The 22,250-nt window shown below is 37.4% G+C and overlaps 2 protein-coding genes across 2 annotated transcripts in view; one reads left to right on the top strand and one right to left on the bottom strand.

The window, feature by feature from the left end:
- Nucleotides 1–5,054, top strand: part of LOC149188398 (uncharacterized) — a 29,262-nt gene extending 24,208 nt beyond the window's left edge. The window contains exons 3-5 of the mRNA XM_089412381.1: nt 3,853–3,973; nt 4,088–4,229; nt 4,358–5,054. Coding sequence (XP_089268507.1) covers nt 3,853–3,973; nt 4,088–4,229; nt 4,358–4,817 — 723 coding nt within the window. The 3' untranslated portion in view covers nt 4,818–5,054. The remainder of the gene's footprint in view (nt 1–3,852; nt 3,974–4,087; nt 4,230–4,357) is intronic.
- LOC149188397 (subtilisin-like protease SBT3.5) overlaps nt 1–22,250 on the bottom strand; it is a 112,525-nt gene that overhangs the window by 36,836 nt on the left and 53,439 nt on the right. The window lies entirely within an intron of this gene.

Raw genomic sequence — 22,250 nt, 5'->3', positions numbered from 1 at the left:
CCTCATTTGGTGATCATCATCAAGCATTTTCTTCTTCTACCTTCTTTGGTTTGGCTTGCACAGGTCTGAAGTTGGTTCACGGAGATTGGTTAGTACAAATCCGAGATTGCAAGTTCCGAAGCTCGCTCATGTGGATTAGGGTTTTTGGTTTGCAGTTGCAGGGTTATCACAGGAAATTTTTGGTCGTAGTCGCATGCATAGAAACCTCTCTGTGCGGCCGGAATGCTTCAACCACACACACAATCACTTTCTCTATGCGGCTAAGACCTAGGGTTTCAGGTGACAGTTGACCATAGTAGACCGTAGATCAGTGTTGATAATATCGCCAAGATATCGGCGATATTTGTAAATATCGCGATATTTTCGGCCAGACGAAATATCGTCGACCAAATATCGCGATATTTTCCAGTTTTTAAAATCGCGCGAGAATTACGATATTTCGGCGATATATTTGAAAATATCCCGCGACGACCTTAAATATCGCGGGTGAAAGTGAAAACAATACGCGCGGGCTGTATAAAGCGATTTTTGGTCTTTGTGAAGTCATTTTGGTTTTTTCTGAGCGCTGGAAGGTTGCTGCCAAGGAGGCCCGAGGGTTTGAAGTTTGAACGTTGAACTTTGAAGCCAATATTTGCCAATACAGGTACGTATCAGCTCACAAATTTGGTCTTCGACAGCAGATAAGGCTTGTTCCTTTCCAGCTTACAAACTCAGATTCTTGTCAGTGTGTTATCATTGGAAAACTGCCATATAAGCATTGCCGATAATTGCATAGCAATCCACAGTGACTGGGATCAATATATAATGGCATATGCTCGTCCATCTATAAACAATGCTTTTGCAACCTAGGTCTTGCAGCCCTGTTTCAATAAAGACAGGAAATTTCAAATTGCAGCATTGCAAAAAAAAATTCCCATAAATCTGCGTAAGGACAGGAAAAAAACATTGTTTTAGATTTCTATAAGACCATTGTTACCCCATCTTACTCTGGTTTGAAGAATGAGATTCCAGATGGTAAATGATTTTTAACTATTAAAACCCTGATAATGTTCATTTGTGGGTACTAGTGGGTATTGACATGGCACTAAACCAACACTTAAACAAGCCCATGTGGCATCGTTTTGTGGCCCCTGCAGCTGGGAACACACAAGGGGTCCCAGATTGTTATGTTGCATCTGGAATCTCCCCAACCGGTGGGGACCCCTTGGTATTCCCAAGTTTCTAGCACACCAAAGTCCATGGTCAAGGTTTGGTATTATGTCCAACAAGATGTCACCAATACAAGTCTTTTTCATTGTATTATACAATGTGCGTTGATGCTACAAATTTTAATTTCAATTTCAAATTTTCTCTTTCTTTCTCATGTTTTTGTATGCTTGAATCAAAATTCTATTAATAAATAGTTACGTCTATTATTTGAGCACTAGTGTTGAGACCCCAAAAACCTAGACGAGTGATTGTAAACTCGAATAAAAAACATCAATTGGAATTTGTTTTTCTATCTGTCAACAATTTAATATGAAGTCCCACATTTCCAAACATGAACCAGTGACCTTTCTCTTTCCAATTATGTAATGAAGGACCTTTATCACCACAAAATAAGTTGAGTTGCAGATAATTTCCCTTACTAAGCTTCATAAAATAAGCTTCGAGACTTAGAAGCCCACACCACTAAACCAACCAAAGCAAGCAACACCAAGATGAAAAAGCTGTTGTCTGAAAAGAGAATAATAACAAAGAGGAACTATTTTTTTCTGTTAATATGTCTGGTCTCTATAAATACATTCTTCTGTTAATATGTCTTGTCTCTATAAAATTTAAATACATTCTTCTGCAATGGTTATGGACCATAGTACATCCATAATACATACCTTGAATAACATATATCTAGCATATAAAAATGAAAATTTCACTTTACATTATTTCAGTATCAATTCATCAATTGAGTCACTGTACTCTTTGCCAAAGCAAGAATCCCAACTGTGCAGAACTGCCTGGGAATAGCTCAGCCTTGATCCCAAAGCTCCCAGTATTATATTGCACTTACAGTCAATTTGTATTACACTTCTATTCAACAGTCAACTTGTATTACACTTCTATTCAACAGTCAAGTTAAAACTGTTTTGTAAAATGATGTGGTTATTTGTAATTTGAAAATTTCGTATTACTTATTAAGTTACTAATTCCAAATTTTTTTTGGTGCTCTAGGTTTCCTTTTGAGTTAGCCCACTACAAAATACAAATATGCCAAAAGCCTTGGACCCATTTTGGGAGTATGGGAGCCCTGATGGTGGGACAAATCGTGCATATCTTACATGCAAATTGTGTGGGGACAAGATGACAGGTGGGATTACACAACTGAAATACCATCTTGCTAGACTCAGTGGACATGATGTTGGGCTTTGTACAGTTTCTAGTCCGGAGCTTATACAAAAAGCTCTTGAGGCAATTGAAGAAAAGGACAGAAAGAAGGAAGAGGCGGAAAGAAACAAAGCTGAACGTGCAGGTAGATCTTTCGGGATATCTTCTCCTGATTTTGGTGTTGAGGGTAGTGGGCCTAGTGGCCCTAGTGGGAGGGGCTCCACAACTGGCACACCATCACATGCTACTGCTAGTGTGAGTGCGAGGTCATCATTTTTTGTTCCACGAACAGGCGCTGGAGCACAACCTGGCATAAAATCGCTTGTTAAAAAAAAGGAGAAGCAAGAAGCAGATAGAGTCATGGGGAGGTGTATTTTTTGGAGCGACTTACCTCTCAGCATCACGAAAACCAATCCATTTTGGCAGCCAATGTGTGATGCTATTGCTGTTGTGGGCCCAGGGTACAAAAGTGCCACATATGAGGAGTTGCGGGGGCCAATTCTTCAAGCAGAAAAACAGGACATCAACTCTAGATTGGCGGAGTTGAAAAAGACATGGGAAGTCACTGGATGCACAGTGATGTCTGATGGTTGGACAGATAGGAAGGGTAGGACCCTTCTAAATTTCTTGGTACATTGTCCTAAAGGTACCATGTTTATTAAATCGTTGGATGCATCAGAACATATCAAAGATGCAGCAACGATATGTGAGTTGTTAGATGGGTTCATTCGGGAGATTGGTGTGCAGAATGTGGTGCAAGTCATAACAGACAATGCAGCTAATTATGTGTCTGCCGGCAGAATGCTTATGGAGAGGCATCCCACATTGTTCTGGACTCCATGTGCAGCGCATTGTCTTGATTTGTTGCTTGAGGATATGGGGAAACTCTCCTTCATCAAGGAGGCAGTTGATATGGCTAGGAGCATCCCCAAGTTTATTTATAACCATGCTTTTGTTCTTAGCCTTATGAGGAGGTTCACTAGAAACAAGGAGTTGCGGCGTCCTGCCATCACACGTTTTGCCACAACCTTTATTACTCTTCAGTCTTTGCTTCGATGTCAGTTCGAGTTGAAGCAAATGTTTGTGTCTGATGATTGGCGTAATTGTAGATACAGTAGGAGACCTGATGGGATAGCCATTGCAAAAATGGTGTACTCTGAGACATTTTGGCGTGGAGTAGAAGAAGCATGTGCAGTTAGCGAACCTATAGTAAAGGTTCTTAGATTGGTGGATGGAGAGAAGCCTGCAATGCCTTATTTGTATGAGGGCATGGATAGGGCCAAGGAGGCCATTCGTTCCTATTATGCAGACAAGGGTTCTGCTGGCCTTGATAGGCAGATGATGTTATGGGATGTGATCGATAGTCGGTGGACAGGGATGCTTCATCGACCCATTCATGCAGCAGCACTCTTCCTCAACCCTACATTTTCATACAAATGCAACTTTGATTTTGATGGCGAGGTGATGGAAGGGCTCCATTCCTGTATTCAGAGGATGGTACCTGATTCTGAGCTTCGTAGCAAAATCAATCGCGAGATACAGTGTTATCAGGATTGTGTTGGCCTATTTGGCTTTGATGATGCCATTAGGGAAAGGGCCCTCTTCATGCCACGTAAGTGACAAGTCATCACTCATTAGAAATTAGAAATTTGAATTTAATTATGTTTTAACTTTTAACTTTTAACTTTTAAGTTTTTGAATTTTTTATTTCATTATTTTGTTGTAGATATTTGGTGGCGAAGCTATGGTGCAAGGGCACCAAATTTGCAAAAATTGGCTATACGAATCTTGAGTCAAACATGTAGCTCTTCAGGGTGTGAGCGCAATTGGAGTGTATTTGAGAAAATACACGCCAAAAAGCGCAACAGGTATAACTTTGAACTCAAGCCTTCAGTTGAGCAATTACACTTATTGTAATTTTTAATTTTTAATTTATGACCTTCAAGTGTCAAGAGTCAAGAGTCAAGACTCATTACTTTTTTTGACACTCTTACAGGTTGGAGTTCGCACGCCTCAACGATTTGGTGTATGTGCATTACAACATCCGACTTCGAGTGAGGCAAATAGAATCACCAGTGGATCCAGATGCCATTTCCTTAGACAATATTGATGTATTGTCTCCGTGGAGGGTGGAGTCTGAGGAGCCCATATTGGAGGAGTCACCTTCATGGTTAGAGCCAGTGGCAGATGATCCATTAGAGCAGGGGCAGCAAGAGGAGGACTCGGAGTCAGAGGAGCAGCAGCACTTAGAGGAGCAGGAGGAGCAGGAGGAGGAGGACACTGCGGGAGCATCAGCATCAACACCATCTGCTATAGATATAGGAGAGCATAGCTCCATGCCTAGCACTCATTATTTGACATTAGGTGCAGAGGCAGGGTCAGGGCCTTCTACTACTAGGGGCAGGCCTGGCAAACAGCCCATCATGTTTTCCCGTAAAAGGGGGAGAGGGCAGTAGATAGATAGCTGCTAGTTTTATTTGTTATGCTACATGTAACTCATGATGATGAGATACTTTTATTATTATATGTGATGTTATTTTGTATTGGTTCTCCACATTTGAGTCCTTGAATGGACAATTATCAGGGATTAGCACGATTTGGTATCGCCTTTGATATATCATTTCTATTTGACATCATATATATCAGTGTTTTCTTCATATTTATGTGCCAATGTGTTTATTTCATGTTGTTATTGCTTTATATGTTTAAAAATCTGAAAAAAATGAATATATTATGCATTTTTTATGCTTGCCGATATTTGCCGATATTTTGCCGATATTTTGCCGATATTTTCGCCGATATTGCCGATAAGATATTTTCTGGACCCTCGCCGATATTTTCCCGATACCGATATTATCAACACTGCCGTAGATAACTGCAGGCTGGAAAAGTTATCTCTGATCAGTATTGTTGTTGGGCTCATATTTTTGGATATTGTTTGGTTGGTTTTGCTGGATAGTTTTGTGATTGAAAAAACTAGAATATTGTACTCTCGTTGCTGAACATTTTATGACAATCTAATAAGAAGAAGAATTTGAAAGGGTTTTCCCCCTTGTGGGGTTTTCCCCCTTGTGGGGTTTTTCCCTAGTCTCCGACCAATTCTGACATCTCTAAGTGTGAATGCTTATCTTCTATTGTTCCTTTATGTTCTGTAGCATTGTTGATGATATTGTTCTTTGGACATAATTGCATATGATGTAAAGATATTATAATGTTGTGGGGTGAATTCAATATGTAAATAATGAAATGCAATTATCTAAAGCAAAGAACAATATAGCCCTAAGAAAAATTAACAATGGTCAGGGCCACGAGGGCACGGTGGAGTAGCACAATGCAATGGCGACGACCTTGTGGGCGTAGCGAGGCCACAAGGGCCATGGTATCATAGCAAGGAGCAAGGCCGTAGAGGTGTGGCCAAATCTTGTCATTTAATGTGCAATGGAACTGCTATAGCAAACCCCCCCCCCCCCCCCCCCCCCCCCCCGCCCTTTTCCATACAAAAATGGGACCCCCCTACTAATTACATTGATTTCGACAAACGCAATACCCGTCGTTCGATCTAGAGGCCAGAACCGGGAGCAGAACTATGACAGCGGACCCCTCTACCTCCAACTGACGTCATGGGTAACACGCCCCTATGTTTTGATCTTGACCATTCGTTGATGGGAGAGATTCCTGTTGTTGGTTGTATGGGACCCACAAAATGATGTGGACTGGTTTGTGTTAGCCCGGTGGTGTGTTAACATTTGGGGCCCGAATGTAATACATTATATATATGTGTGTTATAAGTTATAACTCTGTCGAATGGTGGGGTGTATGACAGGCCATGGGCATGTCGAGTATGGAGGGTAGGCCTACATGGCATGAAATTGGAATATCAACATATATTCATATATGAATTGATGGGCATATGGAGGGGCCATGGGAGGGCCTGCTTCATGTTTTATGATTTGCTTGTTTTATATATATGGCAGGTATGTGCTGTGAAGTTAAGGCCAGAACCATGAGCCCTGGTATGGTTGGGTTTCACACCTTCTGTTTTTATAAAAGTATATTTATATATATATACTTATAAATAGAATAAAATACAATAATTTTTAATAATAATCATTAAATACTAACCTATGGAAAAGATAAGGACGTGGATTATCACGTTAATAAAAGTTATTTAATATATATATATAAGAAAATTAAAAATCAGGACATAGTAAAAATTGAAATGTGGCAATAGTAATATATTTTTTAAATAGTATTACTATTTATGGGGCTTCGACCTGAAAGGTGTTGGTATGTTGGCCACATGGAGGAAAAGCTATGTTCTCCTCCAATGGAAAATTGGAAAAAGCCTGAGCAAAGTAGAAGAATAATTAGAGGTAGAGTTACTCTGAGAGGAAAGAGGGAAGAATGAGAAAGTATAGGTAATTTGGGGCAAGCCAGCCAGTTACAGGTTTGTGAAAGGCAGTTACAGTTGGGAGAAAAGCAGCAAAATTGAAATTTCCAAGCATAGAAAAGCTTGCAAAAAATAACCAAAACTTCCAAAGGCATAAATTGCAGCCTGTAACTCGAATTGGGCACGTAACCAGTCATTGGAAAGCTAACTTTGAACAGGTTTCACCAATAATTTTGAAAAGAGGTTTGAACTTTTGGGAGATTTCAAAGGAAAGTTACGGCAGTTTCTACTAGTAAAAATACCTTAACAAGCTACAAACATCTGGAGGGCATATTTTGCAACTCAAGCATCAGAATTAAGTAATTAGGCAGTTAATACTATTGACAAGGAACATAGACTGGTGAAGTGAAAATTCAGAATTCAGAGTGGAAATTGAGCAAGAATTTGCAGAGAAATCTATGGGTGAAATTACAGGAAAATTTTCATAATGGCAAATAGGATTCCTGAGGATGCTCAAAGGCCCTACAATGAAGAAGATGAGGTCAGGGCTGAAAATGTTATCTGGGTAATGATAATACTGAATCTAATGGTCATGGAGAAAGCAGACTTGAAGAAAGAGATCTTGAGGAGACATTGAAAAGTCTTAAGATCAAAGTGCTCAGTTACAAGGCTAACAATGAAAAATTGATGAAGGAACAATAGTTGATTAACAATCAAATTCTACAGAGCTTGAACAAGATTCAAAAGGAATTGGACCTGTTGTCGCACAGATTGTCACGACAACGCTCAGACCGGGGGCTGTCACCCTGATCCCCGATCTCTCCGTTTAAGCCTGTCTCCCGTGGCTAAGGGGGGTAGACCCTATAGGAAAATGGATGACCAACTGTGAATCAGTTGGTTTGGGAGACACGAAAGGAAACCAGCGCTAAATAGATTTTATCAGATTAATAGACCAGTGCCTTGTGGAGTTAATGATTAAATGATTAGATGTACAAACATTTATCATCAAATGACCCAAGCAATGCAAGATATCCAGTAGATTCACGATGATCCAGCAATTAAACTTAAAGAAAAATTAAATGCTTTAAAAGATCACAGAATTTAAATGTTGATCAGTTGCCACTTTCGCACAGCTAAGTTTAACTAAACCTTTAAGTGCATTTAGCCATAGAGAAATGGAACATAAACACTGCAAAATTCGCCAAAATGAAATTTCCAAGATTTTGTTAAGCCTTCTCAAAATATTTTAATTTTTTGAATAAAACAAAATTGAAGAACAAATAAAAGGAACTTTTAAATCAAAAAAAACTGAACTTAAACTAAAAGGAAACCTTTTATCAAAAATTTTATTTATTGACTTCTAAAATTAAATCTAAACTAAAAAAATTCGAAACCTAAACTATAAGAAAAAATAAATAAATAAATAAAATTATGTCTTTGATAATTTTATAATTTTTATGATTTTTTTTTTAACTTTAAACTCAAAATGAAACAAACCCTAAAAAATGAAAAATAAAATCTATTCTAAAACTAAAAAAAAAAAAAAATCAAATCTAAATTAAAATCTAAAGCTTTAAATCTAAAAAATTAAACAAAATATAAAACTTAAACCCTAACTAAAGCCTAAAAAGGGAATTTTTTTATATTTTATATTTTTTTAATGATTTATTACTTTTATCATTTTTTATTTTTTTTAAATAAATCTAAAAAAAAAGATGTAAACGTAAAACTAGATCAAAAATAATCTAGTGCCTAAAAACTAAACAAAGCTTAAAATTAAAATTTTAAATCTAAAGTCAAAATCGAACGCAACTAAAATCTAAGTAAATAAAAAAAATATAAAAATGAAAATCGAAATTTATTTTTTGATTTTTTTTTTTAAATATATCAAAACTTACAACGAAGTGAAATAAACCTAAAACAAAACTTAAACAAAGCTTGAAAATCGTATTTACGCTACATCAATCTAATCTTACCTATGCATATACCCAAACGCAAATACAAACCAGCCCGTAAAAATAAAAAAAACGTGGTCTTACTGTCTTCGCAGGTGAAGACGGAGAGGGGAATGCTTGCAGGTTGAAGATTCAGGCGGATGGTGGCTCGATGGGCAGAGGACAGCAATGCTGGCTCGGCAAGGGTGCAGAGAGATGAGGCTATATGAGGACGCGAAGAAGGTTGCAAGTTGAGCAGCAACGATGAATGCAGGAATGCTGGTTATCTCACTGCGTGGAGGAGAAAGGAGCTAGGGCCGCACTGGAATGAAGCTGCGGCAGCTAAAAAAAAATTTTCGATTTTCATTGCAGGTTGGTGGAATGGTGTGAAGGGAAGAATGCATAAAGGGTAGCAAAACACGCCAATGGATAGCAGCAATGGACGTACGTGGCAGGGTGAGATTGTTGCGTTTGCGTGAGGAGCAGAATATAATGGAGGACGCAGGGAAAAAAAAATCGATCTTTTGTGAGTGTTTTGAGTTTTTTATCTTGTTGTGCGTGAGGAATGGTGGAGGTTTGATGCGTGAGGATTCGATTCTGAGTAGGCAGCAACGTGGAGATGGAACGGATTGCCCAGATTGCCCAGAAAAACCACTGAAGCTCTCCACAAAATCAATATCTGAAATTCCCTACTCCAAATTTGTCTGATAAAACCCTAAAAATTTCTCAAAACCTGCACCTATAACCTGCAAAAGAAAAGAAAACCTAAAATAATATGTGCAAGAAACGAAACTGAAAACCTTAAACCCAGCAAAAAAAAATTTACAGTATTTACAATTTTTCGACTCTTAAACAACCAGATTTATCAATAATCAACAGTGATATTATCAGAATTTGATTTTAATGTGAGATATTCAGAAAACCCTGCATGCATTCATAAAAATATTTTGAATAATAAGCCCGGGATCAAGAACTGGCTGGGCTCTTTCAGAAAACACAATCCGGGAGTTGGCTGGTTCAGCCGAGAACTTCCCCTAACGCCCGGTAATCTGAAAAAAAAGATTTCCTGCACAGCTTAAAATCAACTATTAACATAGAGGGAGAAAACAATAGTGAAACCCAGATTAAATGGAGATACCTGCCACTATATTTCAGAATCTAAACTATCATTCAAACCCCAAAGATCAGACAAGATACCTGTGCCTAGATCAATCTTCATTAAGCTACCATCAATGGCTGAAAATAGAATTATGCAGAAAAATAAAACAATCTTACAGCATTTCCAGAAGAGTAACACCAACAAGATTTTTAACCCCAAAGTCTTTCTTTATTCACAAAAATGACTACAAGAGAGTTTTCTTTAGGACCAGACTCTCAGATCTAATCTGATCTCAAATGACCCCTAGCACCCTATTTAAAGGAAAAATTCCCAACAGCTAGTTCGAGTGATCCACGTCAAAATGATCTCGACCGTCGATGAAGATCAAGATATCTCTTAATCTCATCCGTCGAATTTTTTAATGCATTAAAAATTGAAATTCTGCATTTATTATTATTTTATTATTTCTAAGTTTTTATTTTATTTTATTATTTTATTATTTTTTTTATTTTTTTTTATTTTTTAATTTATTATATTTTTATTATATTTATTTATTTATTTATTTATTTATTTATTTATTAATTATTTATATCTTTAATTTTTTATTTAATGGATCCTCGAACTTAGCCTTTGGAAAAATCACCTAGGACCTAGGACTTAGGACTTATGAGGGAATTAAAACATTTTCTAACCCTCAAGACACTTTACATTATGACTTTTACAACTTTACATCTCAAGGGGGAAAACCCATTTGACATAGACCCTCATAAACCACCCAGTTCTGCGACACAACTATAATCTAGCAGATTAACACACTAGGATTCTTCTAAGATTCTAATGACAAAATTCATTCCGGCTTTGGGGTTAGGCTGAAGGAAAACTCTGCCAATCATGGATCGGTGAGACAAAAAACCTTCCGGAACATAGATTATCACTAGAAAATTAGGTCCACCTAGGCAATTTACATACATGACTCATATCTGCTAAGATTATTTACAATTCACACATGCAGACTGGGTTTACAACATAGATCGATCGGGCTGATGATGACAGGCACGGACACGTCGCTCAAGCGCTATTCCTTTTGCGAAAAAGGAGGGGTATCGCTATGGGTAGTTGACACGTAGTGGTCAACATCTGGCTCCACTTGGGGACACGTTGCTGCACTGTAGGAATGTGAGAATCCAGAATCTGCACCCATGCAACACACAACAAAACATAAGTAGCGTCCATCAAAAAATCATCATATAACATTAAGCATAGGAAAGATATAAGCTCTTCATTTATTAACTATCTAGAAAAGTAAATCTAATCCTAAAACAAAAATAAAATGCTGAAATGACAAGGAGTAGGGTTAGAAATACAATACAAAGGATGCCCCATGGCATCAGATGTGTTCAATATAGTGTATACTGAGCATTTGCCTGCTTTCAGGCAAATCTATCAGCTGCTTGTCGGATGTGCCATGTCCAATTCTGCATATGGTAGGACTTTTTCCTATCCGAAAATCAAGCTGCTCGCGGCCGTCTGATGCATCAAATCTTCTTCTCGTTTTCTTTCTCTTGTGCCTTTTCTTTGTGGCAGGCTGTATCACTGCTAACGTGGGACTTTCTGCTTCAAAGCTCTCAGATGAAGTATGTAAGATATGCGTGACATGTCTTTCTTCATTCTGCATCTGCCCTGTCAAGGATGATGGATCAATCTCATAAGTGCCATGAGTTATAACTTGACCTTCTATGACTGGTGGATTAACCGTGTGAGCATCAATCTGATTATTAACTTCCATTTTATCCAGGTCACCTTCAATGGAACAAAGAACCTCATAACAAGATGGAGCTTGCTGTAACAGATAGGGAGGCTCCTGATCTATTGACGTTCCTTGGTTTCTTTCATCTTCCGATTGCTGTTGAAATTTCTAAAATTGTATTTTAATGGTATCCATCTGACTAGAGTGCTTAACCTTTATAGCACTGATTTCCCTGGCATGGTCTTCCTCCATGGTTAGTAACTTATTCTGAAGACATATCTGATTAGCTTCCATATCTTTTATTACTCTATCGTCCTTTTCCTTTATGGTCATCAAGCAATGCTGCATAGAGTTTATCTCTTTCTTATGATTTTCTTGCATGGTCGTCATATTTTCCTCTAAGCCTGATAACTTGCTTTGCATAAAACTAATTTCTGTGTCATGATTAGTCTTCATGGCCTCAATTTCCTTAGTATGCTGATTTTGCATGATCTCTATCTCCCTATTACGCTTTTCCAGGTGGGTGCATAAAATTCTCACATCATTAGCGTAATTAGTTTGATTGATCTCCATATTTTTTACCAGCATCATTAGTTCTTGTATAATTTGCTTATGATCTTCCTTTTTATTGTCAACACTGTTTTTATAATTTGTTCCTACTTTTTCACTATGATCTGCAATGGTACAAGTGGATGGCAAATTCTGATATGAAGCATTGTCTTGAAATCTTTCATCGACAGCTGAACCTTTTATAAGATTACTTTCATTCTGTTGCACAATTTTAGGGGCACAAGGCGAGCTATCTGGATCGCCATATCTATCTTTAAAAGCATCGACAATGTCTTGTAAAGAAGTGAAGGAATCTTCAGGACAACTATTAAACCAATTCAAAGCATCATCTTCTAAAGAAAGGACAAATAGACGCATTTTGACATCTCCATGATTATACTGAGGAGATCTACAATACATGATCATTATACGAGTAAACCAGCCTGATGCTTTTTAATAGCGACTGAATCACCACCCGAGAACACAGGTAATTTAGAAATGGCCACCTCCGGAATATCATGGCGAACATCAGTAAAATGACATGGTTTAAACGAATAATCCATAATAAGGGATCAAATGGATGATAGAAAGAGATTTCTACTCAAGAAAATTAAAAAATGAAAGAAGTGGAGTCGCCGCTTGAACAATGAATCTAATTCTAGGATCCAAAAAGCAATCAACAAGCAGATATGAGAGAGGCTTCTTGTCTGGAAAAAAAGAAATGGAGTCGCCACCCAAACAAGAAACGAACTGAAGAGCAGTCGCTGATATGATGAAAGATAAGGCGATAAAAAGATCCAAATGATGCCAAAAAAAATGTTGACTCTGCCAGCTCAAATGAGAAAGATGAAAGAATGATGAATGTCGAATAAACCAAGGACAGAAAAACTCTCACCGGCAACGGCGCCAAAAAATGTTGGCGTTGCCGGCTCAAACGAATGATAGAAAGATGAACAATGAATGATAAAAAGTCGTTGAAACACCGAGAATAAAGTATCCCCGGCAACGGCGCCAAAAAATGTTGTCGCACAGATTGTCACGACAACGCTCAGACCGGGGGCTATCACCCTGATCCCTGATCTCTCCGTTTAAGCCTGTCTCCTGTGGCTAAGGGGGGTAGACCCTATAGGAAAATGGATGACCAACTGTGAATCAGTTGGTTTGGGAGACACGAAAGGAAACCAGCACTAAATAGATTTTATCAGATTAATAGACCAGTGCCTTGTGGAGTTAATGATTAAATTATTAGATGTACAAACATTTATCATCAAATGACCCAGGCAATGCAAGATATCCAGTAGATTCACGATGATCCAGCAATTAAACTTAAAGAAAAATTAAATGCTTTAAAAGATCACAGAATTTAAATGCTGATCAGTTGCCACTTTCGCACAGCTAACTTTAACTAAACCTTTAAGTGCATTTAGCCATAGAGAAATGGAACATAAACACTGCAAAATTCGCCAAAATAAAATTTCCAAGATTTTGTTAAGCCTTCTCAAAATATTTTAATTTTTTGAATAAAACAAAACTGAAGAATAAATAAAAGGAACTTTTAAATCAAAAAAACTGAACTAAACTAAAAGGAAACCTTTTATCAAAAATTTTTATTTATTTACTTCTAAAATTAAATCTAAACTAAAAAAATTCGAAACCTAAACTATAAGAAAAAAAAAATTGTCTTTGATAATTTTATAATTTTTATGATTTTTTTTTTTAACTTTAAACTCAAAATGAAACAAACCCTAAAAAATGAAAAATAAAATCTAATCTAAAACTAAAAAAAAAAAAATCAAAAATCAAATCTAAATTAAAATCTAAAGCTTTAAATCTAAAAAATTAAACAAAATATAAAACCTAAACCCTAACTAAAGCCTAAAAAGGGACTTTTTTTCTATTTTATATTTTTTTTTTTATGATTTATTACTTTTATCATTTTTTATTTTTTTTTAAATAAATCTAAAAAAAAGATGTAAACATAAAACTAAATCAAAAATAATCTAGTGCCTAAAAACTAAACAAAGCTTAAAATTAAAATTTTAAATCTAAAGTCAAAATCGAACACAACTAAAATCTAAGTAAATAAAAAAATATAAAAATGAAAATCGAAATTTATTTTTTGATTTTTTTTTTAAATATATCAAAACTTACAACGAAGTGAAATAAACCTAAAACAAAACTTAAACAAAGCTTGAAAATCGTATTTACGCTACATCAATCTAATCTTACCTGTGCATATACCCAAACGCAAATACAAACCAGCCCGTAAAAATAAAAAAAAATGTGGTCTTACTGTCTTTGTAGGTGACGGCGGAGAGGGGAACGCTTGCAGGTTGAAGATTCAGGTGGATGGTGGCTCGACGGGCAGAGGACAGCAATGCTGGCTCGGCAAGGGTGCAGAGAGATGAGGCTATATGAGGACGCGAAGAAGGTTGCAAGTTGAGCAGCAACGATGAACACAGGAATGCTGGTTATCTCACTGCGTGGAGGAGAAAGGAGCTAGGGCCGCACTGGAATGAAGCCGCGGCAGCTAAAAAAAAATTTCGATTTTCACTGCAGGTTGGTGGAATGGCGTGAAGGGAAGAATGCATAAAGGGTAGCAAAACACGCCAATGGATAGCAACAATGGACGTACGTGGCAGGGTGAGACTGCTGCGTTTGCGTGAGGAGCAGAATATAATGGAGGACGCAGGAAAAAAAAATCGATCTTTTGTGAGTGTTTTGAGTTTTTTATTTTGTTGTGTGTGAGGAATGGTGGAGGTTTGATGCGTGAGGATTCGATTCTGAGTAGGTAGCAACGTGGAAATGGAACGGATTGCCCAGATTGCCCAGAAAAACCACTAAAGTTCTCCACAAAATCAATATCTGAAATTCCCTACTCCAAATTTGTCTGATAAAACCCTGAAAATTTCTCAAAACCTGCACCTGTAACCTGCAAAAGAAAAGAAAACCTAAAATAATATGTGTAAGAAACGAAACTGAAAACCTTAAACCCAACGAAAAAAATTTACAGTATTTACAATTTTTCGACTCTTAAACAGCCAGATTTATCAATAATCAACAGTGATATTATCAGAATTTGATTTTAATGTGAGATACTTCAGAAAACCCTGCATGCATTCATAAAAATATTTCGAATGATAAGCCCGGGATCAAGAACTGGCTGGGCTCTTTCAGAAAACACAATCCGGGAGTTGGCTGATTCAGCCGAGAACTTCCCCTAACGCCCGGTAATCTGAAAAAAAAAAAGATTTCCTGCACAGCTTAAAATCAACCATTAACATAGAGGGAAAAAACAATAGTGAAACCCAGATCAAATGGAGATACCTGCCACTATATTTCAGAATCTAAACTATCATTCAAACCCCAAAGATCAGACAAGATACCTGTGCCTACATCAATCTTCATTAAGCTACCATCAATGGCTGAAAATAAAATTATGCAGAAAAATAAAACAATCTTACAGCATTTCCAGAAGAGTAACACCAGCAAGATTTTTAACCCCAAAGTCTTTCTTTATTGCACAAAAATGACTACAAGAGAGCTTTCTTTAGCACCAGACTCTCAGATCTAATCTGATCTCAAATGACCCCTAGCACCCTATTTAAAGGAAAAATTCCCAACAGCTAGTTCGAGTGATCCACGTCAAAATGATCTCGACCGTCGATGAGGATCAAGATATCTCTTAATCTCATCCGTCGAATTTTTTAATGCATTAAAAATTGAAATTCTGCATTTATTTACTCAAAAATATTATTATTTTATTATTTCTAAGTTTTTATTTTATTTTATTATTTTATTATTTATTTTTTATATTTTTAAATTTCATTATTATTTTTATTATTTTTTATTTATTTATTTTTTAATTTTTTAATTATTTATATCTTTAATTTTTTATTGAATGGATCCTCGAACTTAGCCTTTGGAAAAATCACCTAGGACCTAGGACTTAGGACTTAAGAGGGGATTAAAACATTTTCTAACCCTCAAGACACTTTACATCATGACTTTTACAACTTTACATCTCAAGAGGGAAAACCCATTTGACATAGACCCTCATAAACCACCCAGTTCTGCGACACAACTATAATCTAGCAGATTAACACACTAGGATTCTTCTAAGATTCTAATGACAAAATTCATTCCGGCTTTGGGGTTAGGCTGAAGGAAAACTTTGCCGATCATGGATCGGTGAGACAAAAAACCTTTCGAAACGTAGATTATCACTAGAAAATTAGGTCCACCTAGGCAATTTACATACATGACTCATATCTGCTAAGATTATTTACAATTCACACATGCAGACTGGGTTTACAACATAGATCTATGGGTAGTTGACACGTAGTGGTCAACAGGACCAACATACCGAGTCTAGATTAGCCTATAAACACGGTGTTGGGTTTAAGGAGAAAGGTGTCAGAAGTTCAAGGCACTCTAGGAGTATTGTTCACTAGCATCATCACTCAGCTAGGAGAGCAAGTAAAAGGACCTATTCCACTACGGAATCTAATAATAGCCCTAGTGGGTCACCACAGAGAAAAGCTAGAAGGAGAGATGACAGAGAGACTCTACAAGGGGAGCTGAGGAAGCTGCCACCTTTAATGGGGAAAACAAGAAAGGGGAAGAAGTGGAAACTTGGATGCTGAAGATGAGGAAGTATCTTCAGTTGTTCCATTATTCTTTGAATATAGAAGCCAGAATTGCCATTTACCACTTAAAGGGCAAGGCCAATATCTAGTGGGAGCAGCCTAAGGCAATTAAGCATTTAGATAAAAGACGAATTACCTGGAGGCAATTTAAATAGAATTTCCAAAAGAAGTATCTATCTAAACGCTATTTATGAGTGAAAAATGCAGGAATTTTTCAAGTTGTAGCTAGGATATATGACCATGGAGTATGGTCGGGAATTCACCGAACTACTGAGGTATGTTAAGTTTATTAAAGATGAAAAGTCAAAATACAAAGGTATATCAGTGGAATGCCCTCTTTTTATGCAGACAAGTTGAAATACAATGAGCCTAAAACTCTTGAAGCAGCTACGAGGAAAGCAGAACAGTTGTATGAGCAAAGCAAAAACATATCAGTTTTGCATGAAATTATGGGCAACAAGAAAAGGAATTTCATAGAGCAAAGGAAAAAGGGGTTTAGACCTTCACAATTCAAGAAAAAATTACAGTAAGGCCAGCAGACAACATCAACTCCTAACCAGCTAGAAGGGGGCAATTTTTCCAACAAAAAGCCTCAAATTCCACCCATCAAATGTTGGGGTTGCCAAGGTTATCACAGGTACAGGACTGTCCTCATAGAGCAGAGAAGATGAGGGTTGTGCACAACATGCAAGCAGCAACTACTGTGGAAGATGTGGGCAGGGGCATGCCCAGAATCTATGCGGCTTTGGATAACTGATAAGAAGAACATCAGGCACATATGATAGAACTTGAAGGTAATCTTAACAATCAGTTTACCACTATTTTAATTGATCTGGAGCCAACCACAGTTATATTAATGTGAATCTGGTTGAAAATTTTAATTTGAAGAAATATAATCATTCCAAACATGGGTTAGGACAGCTAGCTACAACCATGAAGAGAAAAGTTACAGAGTTGGTCAGAGAATGCCCAATTGAGATGAATGGGATAAAGACCACAATGGATTTGAACATAATTTCACTAGGTTCAAACTTCATATGATTGCTTGTTCGGCATCGATTGGTTGGAGAACACCACGCGCTACTTGATTGCTACAACAAACCTTTATTTGTATGGATGATGAAGGACATCAAAAACAGGTCCAAGGGATTCCCAAGCCAATATCCATCAAAGAAATATCAGCTATGCAGTTGAAGAGGAATTTGAGGAGAGGATGTTAGATCCTTGCAGCTCATTTGGAAGAGACAAACATGGATCAACAATTTAATTTGCAAAACTACCCAGTACTTCAGGAATTCGCTGATGCATTTGCAGAGATACCTGGATTGCCTCCAAGGAGGGATATCGAATTTACAATTGATCTGGTGTCAGGAGAAGTTCCAGTGTTTAAGATACCATATATAATAAGTACTCCAGAGCTTAGGGAGTTGCCGATGCAGCTGGAAGAATTATTGAAAAAGCGATATATATCCCCAGTGTGTCACTGTGGGGTGCACCAATTCTTTCTGTTAAGAAGAAGAATGGAGCTTTGTGTTTATGTATTCACTTCCAACAATTAAATAAAGTCACCATTAAAAGCAAATATCTGTTGTCAAGAATCGATGATCTATTCGATCAGCTCTGTTGTGCAAAAATATTTTCTAAAATTGATTTAAGATCTGGATATCACCAAGTACGGACCAATGATGAGGACATCAATACAACAACATTTAGAACTCGTTATGGGCACTATGAGTTCGTAGTCGTGCCTTTTGAGTTATCCAATGCACCGGGAGTTTTTGTGTCTAATGAATGGAGTCTTCAGAGATTATATGGACAAGTTTGTTATTGTATATTCTAAATCTAAAGGAGAGCACGAGCAACATTTGAGATTAGTACTACAGGTACTCAGGGAGCACTAGCTATATGCCAAGCTGAGTAAATGTTCTTTTTATCAGAGACAGATCCATTATTTGGGTCACATCATTACAGAAGAAGGGATAGTTGTGGATCTAGAGAAAATTAAGGCTATCAGTGAATGGCTAGCACCGACTAACATTACTGAAGTTCGGTCTTTTATGGGCTTGGTTGAGTATTACAGGAGATTCATTGAAGGCGTCTCCAAAATAGCACACCCCATTACACCCTTGCCGAAAAAGGGTGTGAAATTTCGATGGACACCTCAATGTGAAGCAACTTTTCAATAGCTAAAAGCTTTGTTAACTAGAGCTCTGGTATTAAAAATTGTTGATCTGAATGCAAATTCTCTAGTATGCACGGATGCATGCAAGGAGGGGCTAGGAAGTGTGTTCACGCAAAATGGGTAGGAAATTTGTTATGAATCCAAAAAATGAAAGGAGCATGAGAAGAATTATGCTTCTCACGTTTTGGAACTTGCGGCTATTGTCCACGCACTTAAAATGTGGAGGCATTATCTTGCGAGCTGCAAATTCGAATTCCAAACAGATCACTGTGGATTGCGGCATTTATTTGAACAACAAAATTTGAATGCACGGCAAGTGAGATAGCTAGAATTATTAGCATAATACGACTTTGAAATTGTTGAGTTTGTATTGCAATCAAGACTAGTGCAATTTTTCAACTAATAACTACTTCCAATGATACAATTTGACTTCTTTAGAGCATTCTAATCATCAAGCAGTTATACATGAAAATTTTCAATCATTAACAATAGAGCAGCAGCAGAGATCACAATAAACAATAAGACAAGAGCCACCAAAATCTAGGCCAATGACCAAGGAAAAACTCACAAGGGGAAGACCCAGCAATATTTCCTTATGAGAGAGAGAGTTCAATTCATCAATTTGTACATTAGAATATTCCAGTCAAGATATCAAGACATAATCAGAAACTAACCAGCAAAGTGACCTCCTATAAGTGTCAAGCCAACCCTCCAATGTGCCAAAACAAAATATCACAAGTGTATCCTCCAAGAAGGCCTGCAACGAGGTCAACTTCATATCACAATGGGCATCAGACCTTTGCACATGTCACAGAGATGATGAGGCTCATATATTTATGACTGTTGAGAAATCAATGATTATAGGAATTAGGGTTTGATTTCTCTTTCTTAATAATTACTTGTGAATCATGTTGGCTTATTTTACTTCTTTATTAGTTTATCTTTCATCAAGTAATTACCAAATTATATATATATATATGAAGAGCACAAGAACAAGAGACACAAGATGTAGGCACTCAGCCAGGGCAAAACCCCTCCAAGGGGAAAACCCAGTCCAACTCTTCCACTAGTAGATTGAAATCAAGATGAGACAATCCAAGACTCTTTAGACCTAGACAAAGACCTTCTCCAATCACCAAGTCGACCCTTCTTTCCAATATATGATCCCTGTCAAAGTCTCCAAGTGACAACTTCCCAGTAGCAGCTACAATCCAGAATTTTGACCCTAGCAATTGCCCAAAAACTTCGCATGTGTGAGAGATAGATAGACTAAGAACTCATTTTAGGTCCTCCCAGCTTCTTTCTTCCTTCTCCAGCTACTTCGCTCTCTTGTTTTGCTTCTCTTTCTTGTAGATTGAACTTGTTGAGTGAGTGCTCCAAATAGGTCGAGCTACCTCTCTATATATAGCCTTTTTGCTGGGTCAAATTGCCCTAATATAGGCTGACTTCATGGGGACAGGGTTGGCTTGATGTGGAGGTGACAAATAACCTTTTTGACTCAAAAATAATTCTTTTTACATGATACAAAAGCCCAGGAAGGGTCTAATAAAAATGACAATGACTCTATTGAATCAAGACAAAACTTAGAAGCCTTCAATGGAAGCTTTGACCTAGAAAACATTGACCCAAGCATGAAACCCATTTAACAAGTCATTATCTTTAATAATAAAATTTCTTTTGACAAGTGCAATTATGAAGACCAAAACTAGTTACATTCTTCAGCAATGACAAACCTCTATCCTTTGCATATATCATAAATATGAAAAACCACATACATCAAAGAGAAGACAAACATCTATCCTTCGCATACATCACCAAGAAAACAATCCTTTGTCCTTTGCATATATCACAGAGCAACATGCCTCAAGACCTAGCATATATCACAGAACAAGGGTCTTCTTGAGTGAGAGCAGATCAGAGACATGTGTCTTCATACTCAACCTTCCAAATCTTCTTTGAGGGCAAATTAGAGAGGTATAGCCTTCATCTTCTACTCGACCGTACAAATCTTCTTTAAGCAAGGGTATATCAGATGTGTGAGGTGAGATGTATATCCAATGAGAATATGTGAGTGGGTTATTTATATAGCCTCCAAGCCATGCAAAAGGGTGCCACTCAAGTTGAGCCGACAGGAGGGTTAAGAGGGTCGACTTGACCAATTTTAGGCTAACTTGTCAACATGAAAAATAAATAATTTCTTCTTTGTTTTTCCAATGAAAATATCGACCAAAACTACCAATTTTCAACACTCCCTCTTAGCTATGGAGGTACTTTTCATTCTCTCTCTCAAGATCAATCTCCCCGCCCAATCCATCGGTCTCTTAGTAACAACCTAAGGGAGAGATCAAATGTACATGTCTCTCTCTTTCAAGAGAAATATCCCCAACCAATGCATAGGTCTCTCAGCAACATCCCAAAGGAGAGATCAAATGTACAAGTCTCATCATAAGGAAACATACACAGCATCAAACGCATCCCATAAGCCAAAACCCAATGGCATCAAGGTCAGTGCCCAATTGACCAATGGGATCAACCAATATCGTTCATGAGGCCAAACTCTCCAACCATATGCAATGGTTTCTTAGTCAAGCTCAATGACCCAAGAGAGTATACACAGGGTCCATCTCCCTAACCATAAACAAAGGTCTCTTGGTCCACGACCCAAGGGAGGAATCCTTATCTCGACATCAATCTCCCCAACTATATAGTCTCTCGATCCACAACCCAAGGGAGAGAACTCATCCTTCCTGACCAAACTCATTGGCCTCTCAGTCAATGACCCAAGGAAGGGAACTCAAGATCAATCTCTCGACCAATCCACTGGTCTCTCGGTAACTACCTAAGGGAGAGATCACAAAATCAGTGTCCCCGACCAAACTCATTGGTCTCTCAGTCGTCATGACATAAGGCATCACTTCATGCCTCATAACTGTTAATTTTTGTAGCATTGGATGTGTTCTAGCCTTGAAATTTTGTGGAGATGCTAGAATACATGAGATCTCCAAAACCTAGAAATCGTTTCTTGAAATTCCACCTAGAGACGACTTAATTAAAATAATTAATCATTTTTTAATGTTTCGTAAGTCTAAACTTAGGAAATGTGATTAACTAAAGGGTATTAATTAAGTCATTGTGAGAATCTTCTAGAAGAAGACATGGATCAAGTTCTAGTTAATCTTAGCCATTGATTATGTTTTAATCTTGGTTGTTAATGTCTCAACGAGAGATTATAAGAAGAAAATCGATGGGACTTGGAGAACACAAACCAACAGCTACTCAATTGCCCTAGAAGATTGATTTTCTCAGTGGCTGAAGTTCAGCAAAGGTCATAGAGCCAGA

This window comes from Pinus tabuliformis, chromosome 3_1 (genome assembly GCF_031772625.1).
Source record: "Pinus tabuliformis cultivar Carrire ecotype Pingquan chromosome 3_1, CPIR1, whole genome shotgun sequence".
In the NCBI taxonomy this organism is placed as follows: Eukaryota; Viridiplantae; Streptophyta; class Pinopsida; order Pinales; family Pinaceae; genus Pinus; species Pinus tabuliformis.
Note: the sequence above shows the minus strand (reverse complement) of the source record. Positions and strands in the feature narration are given on the sequence as shown.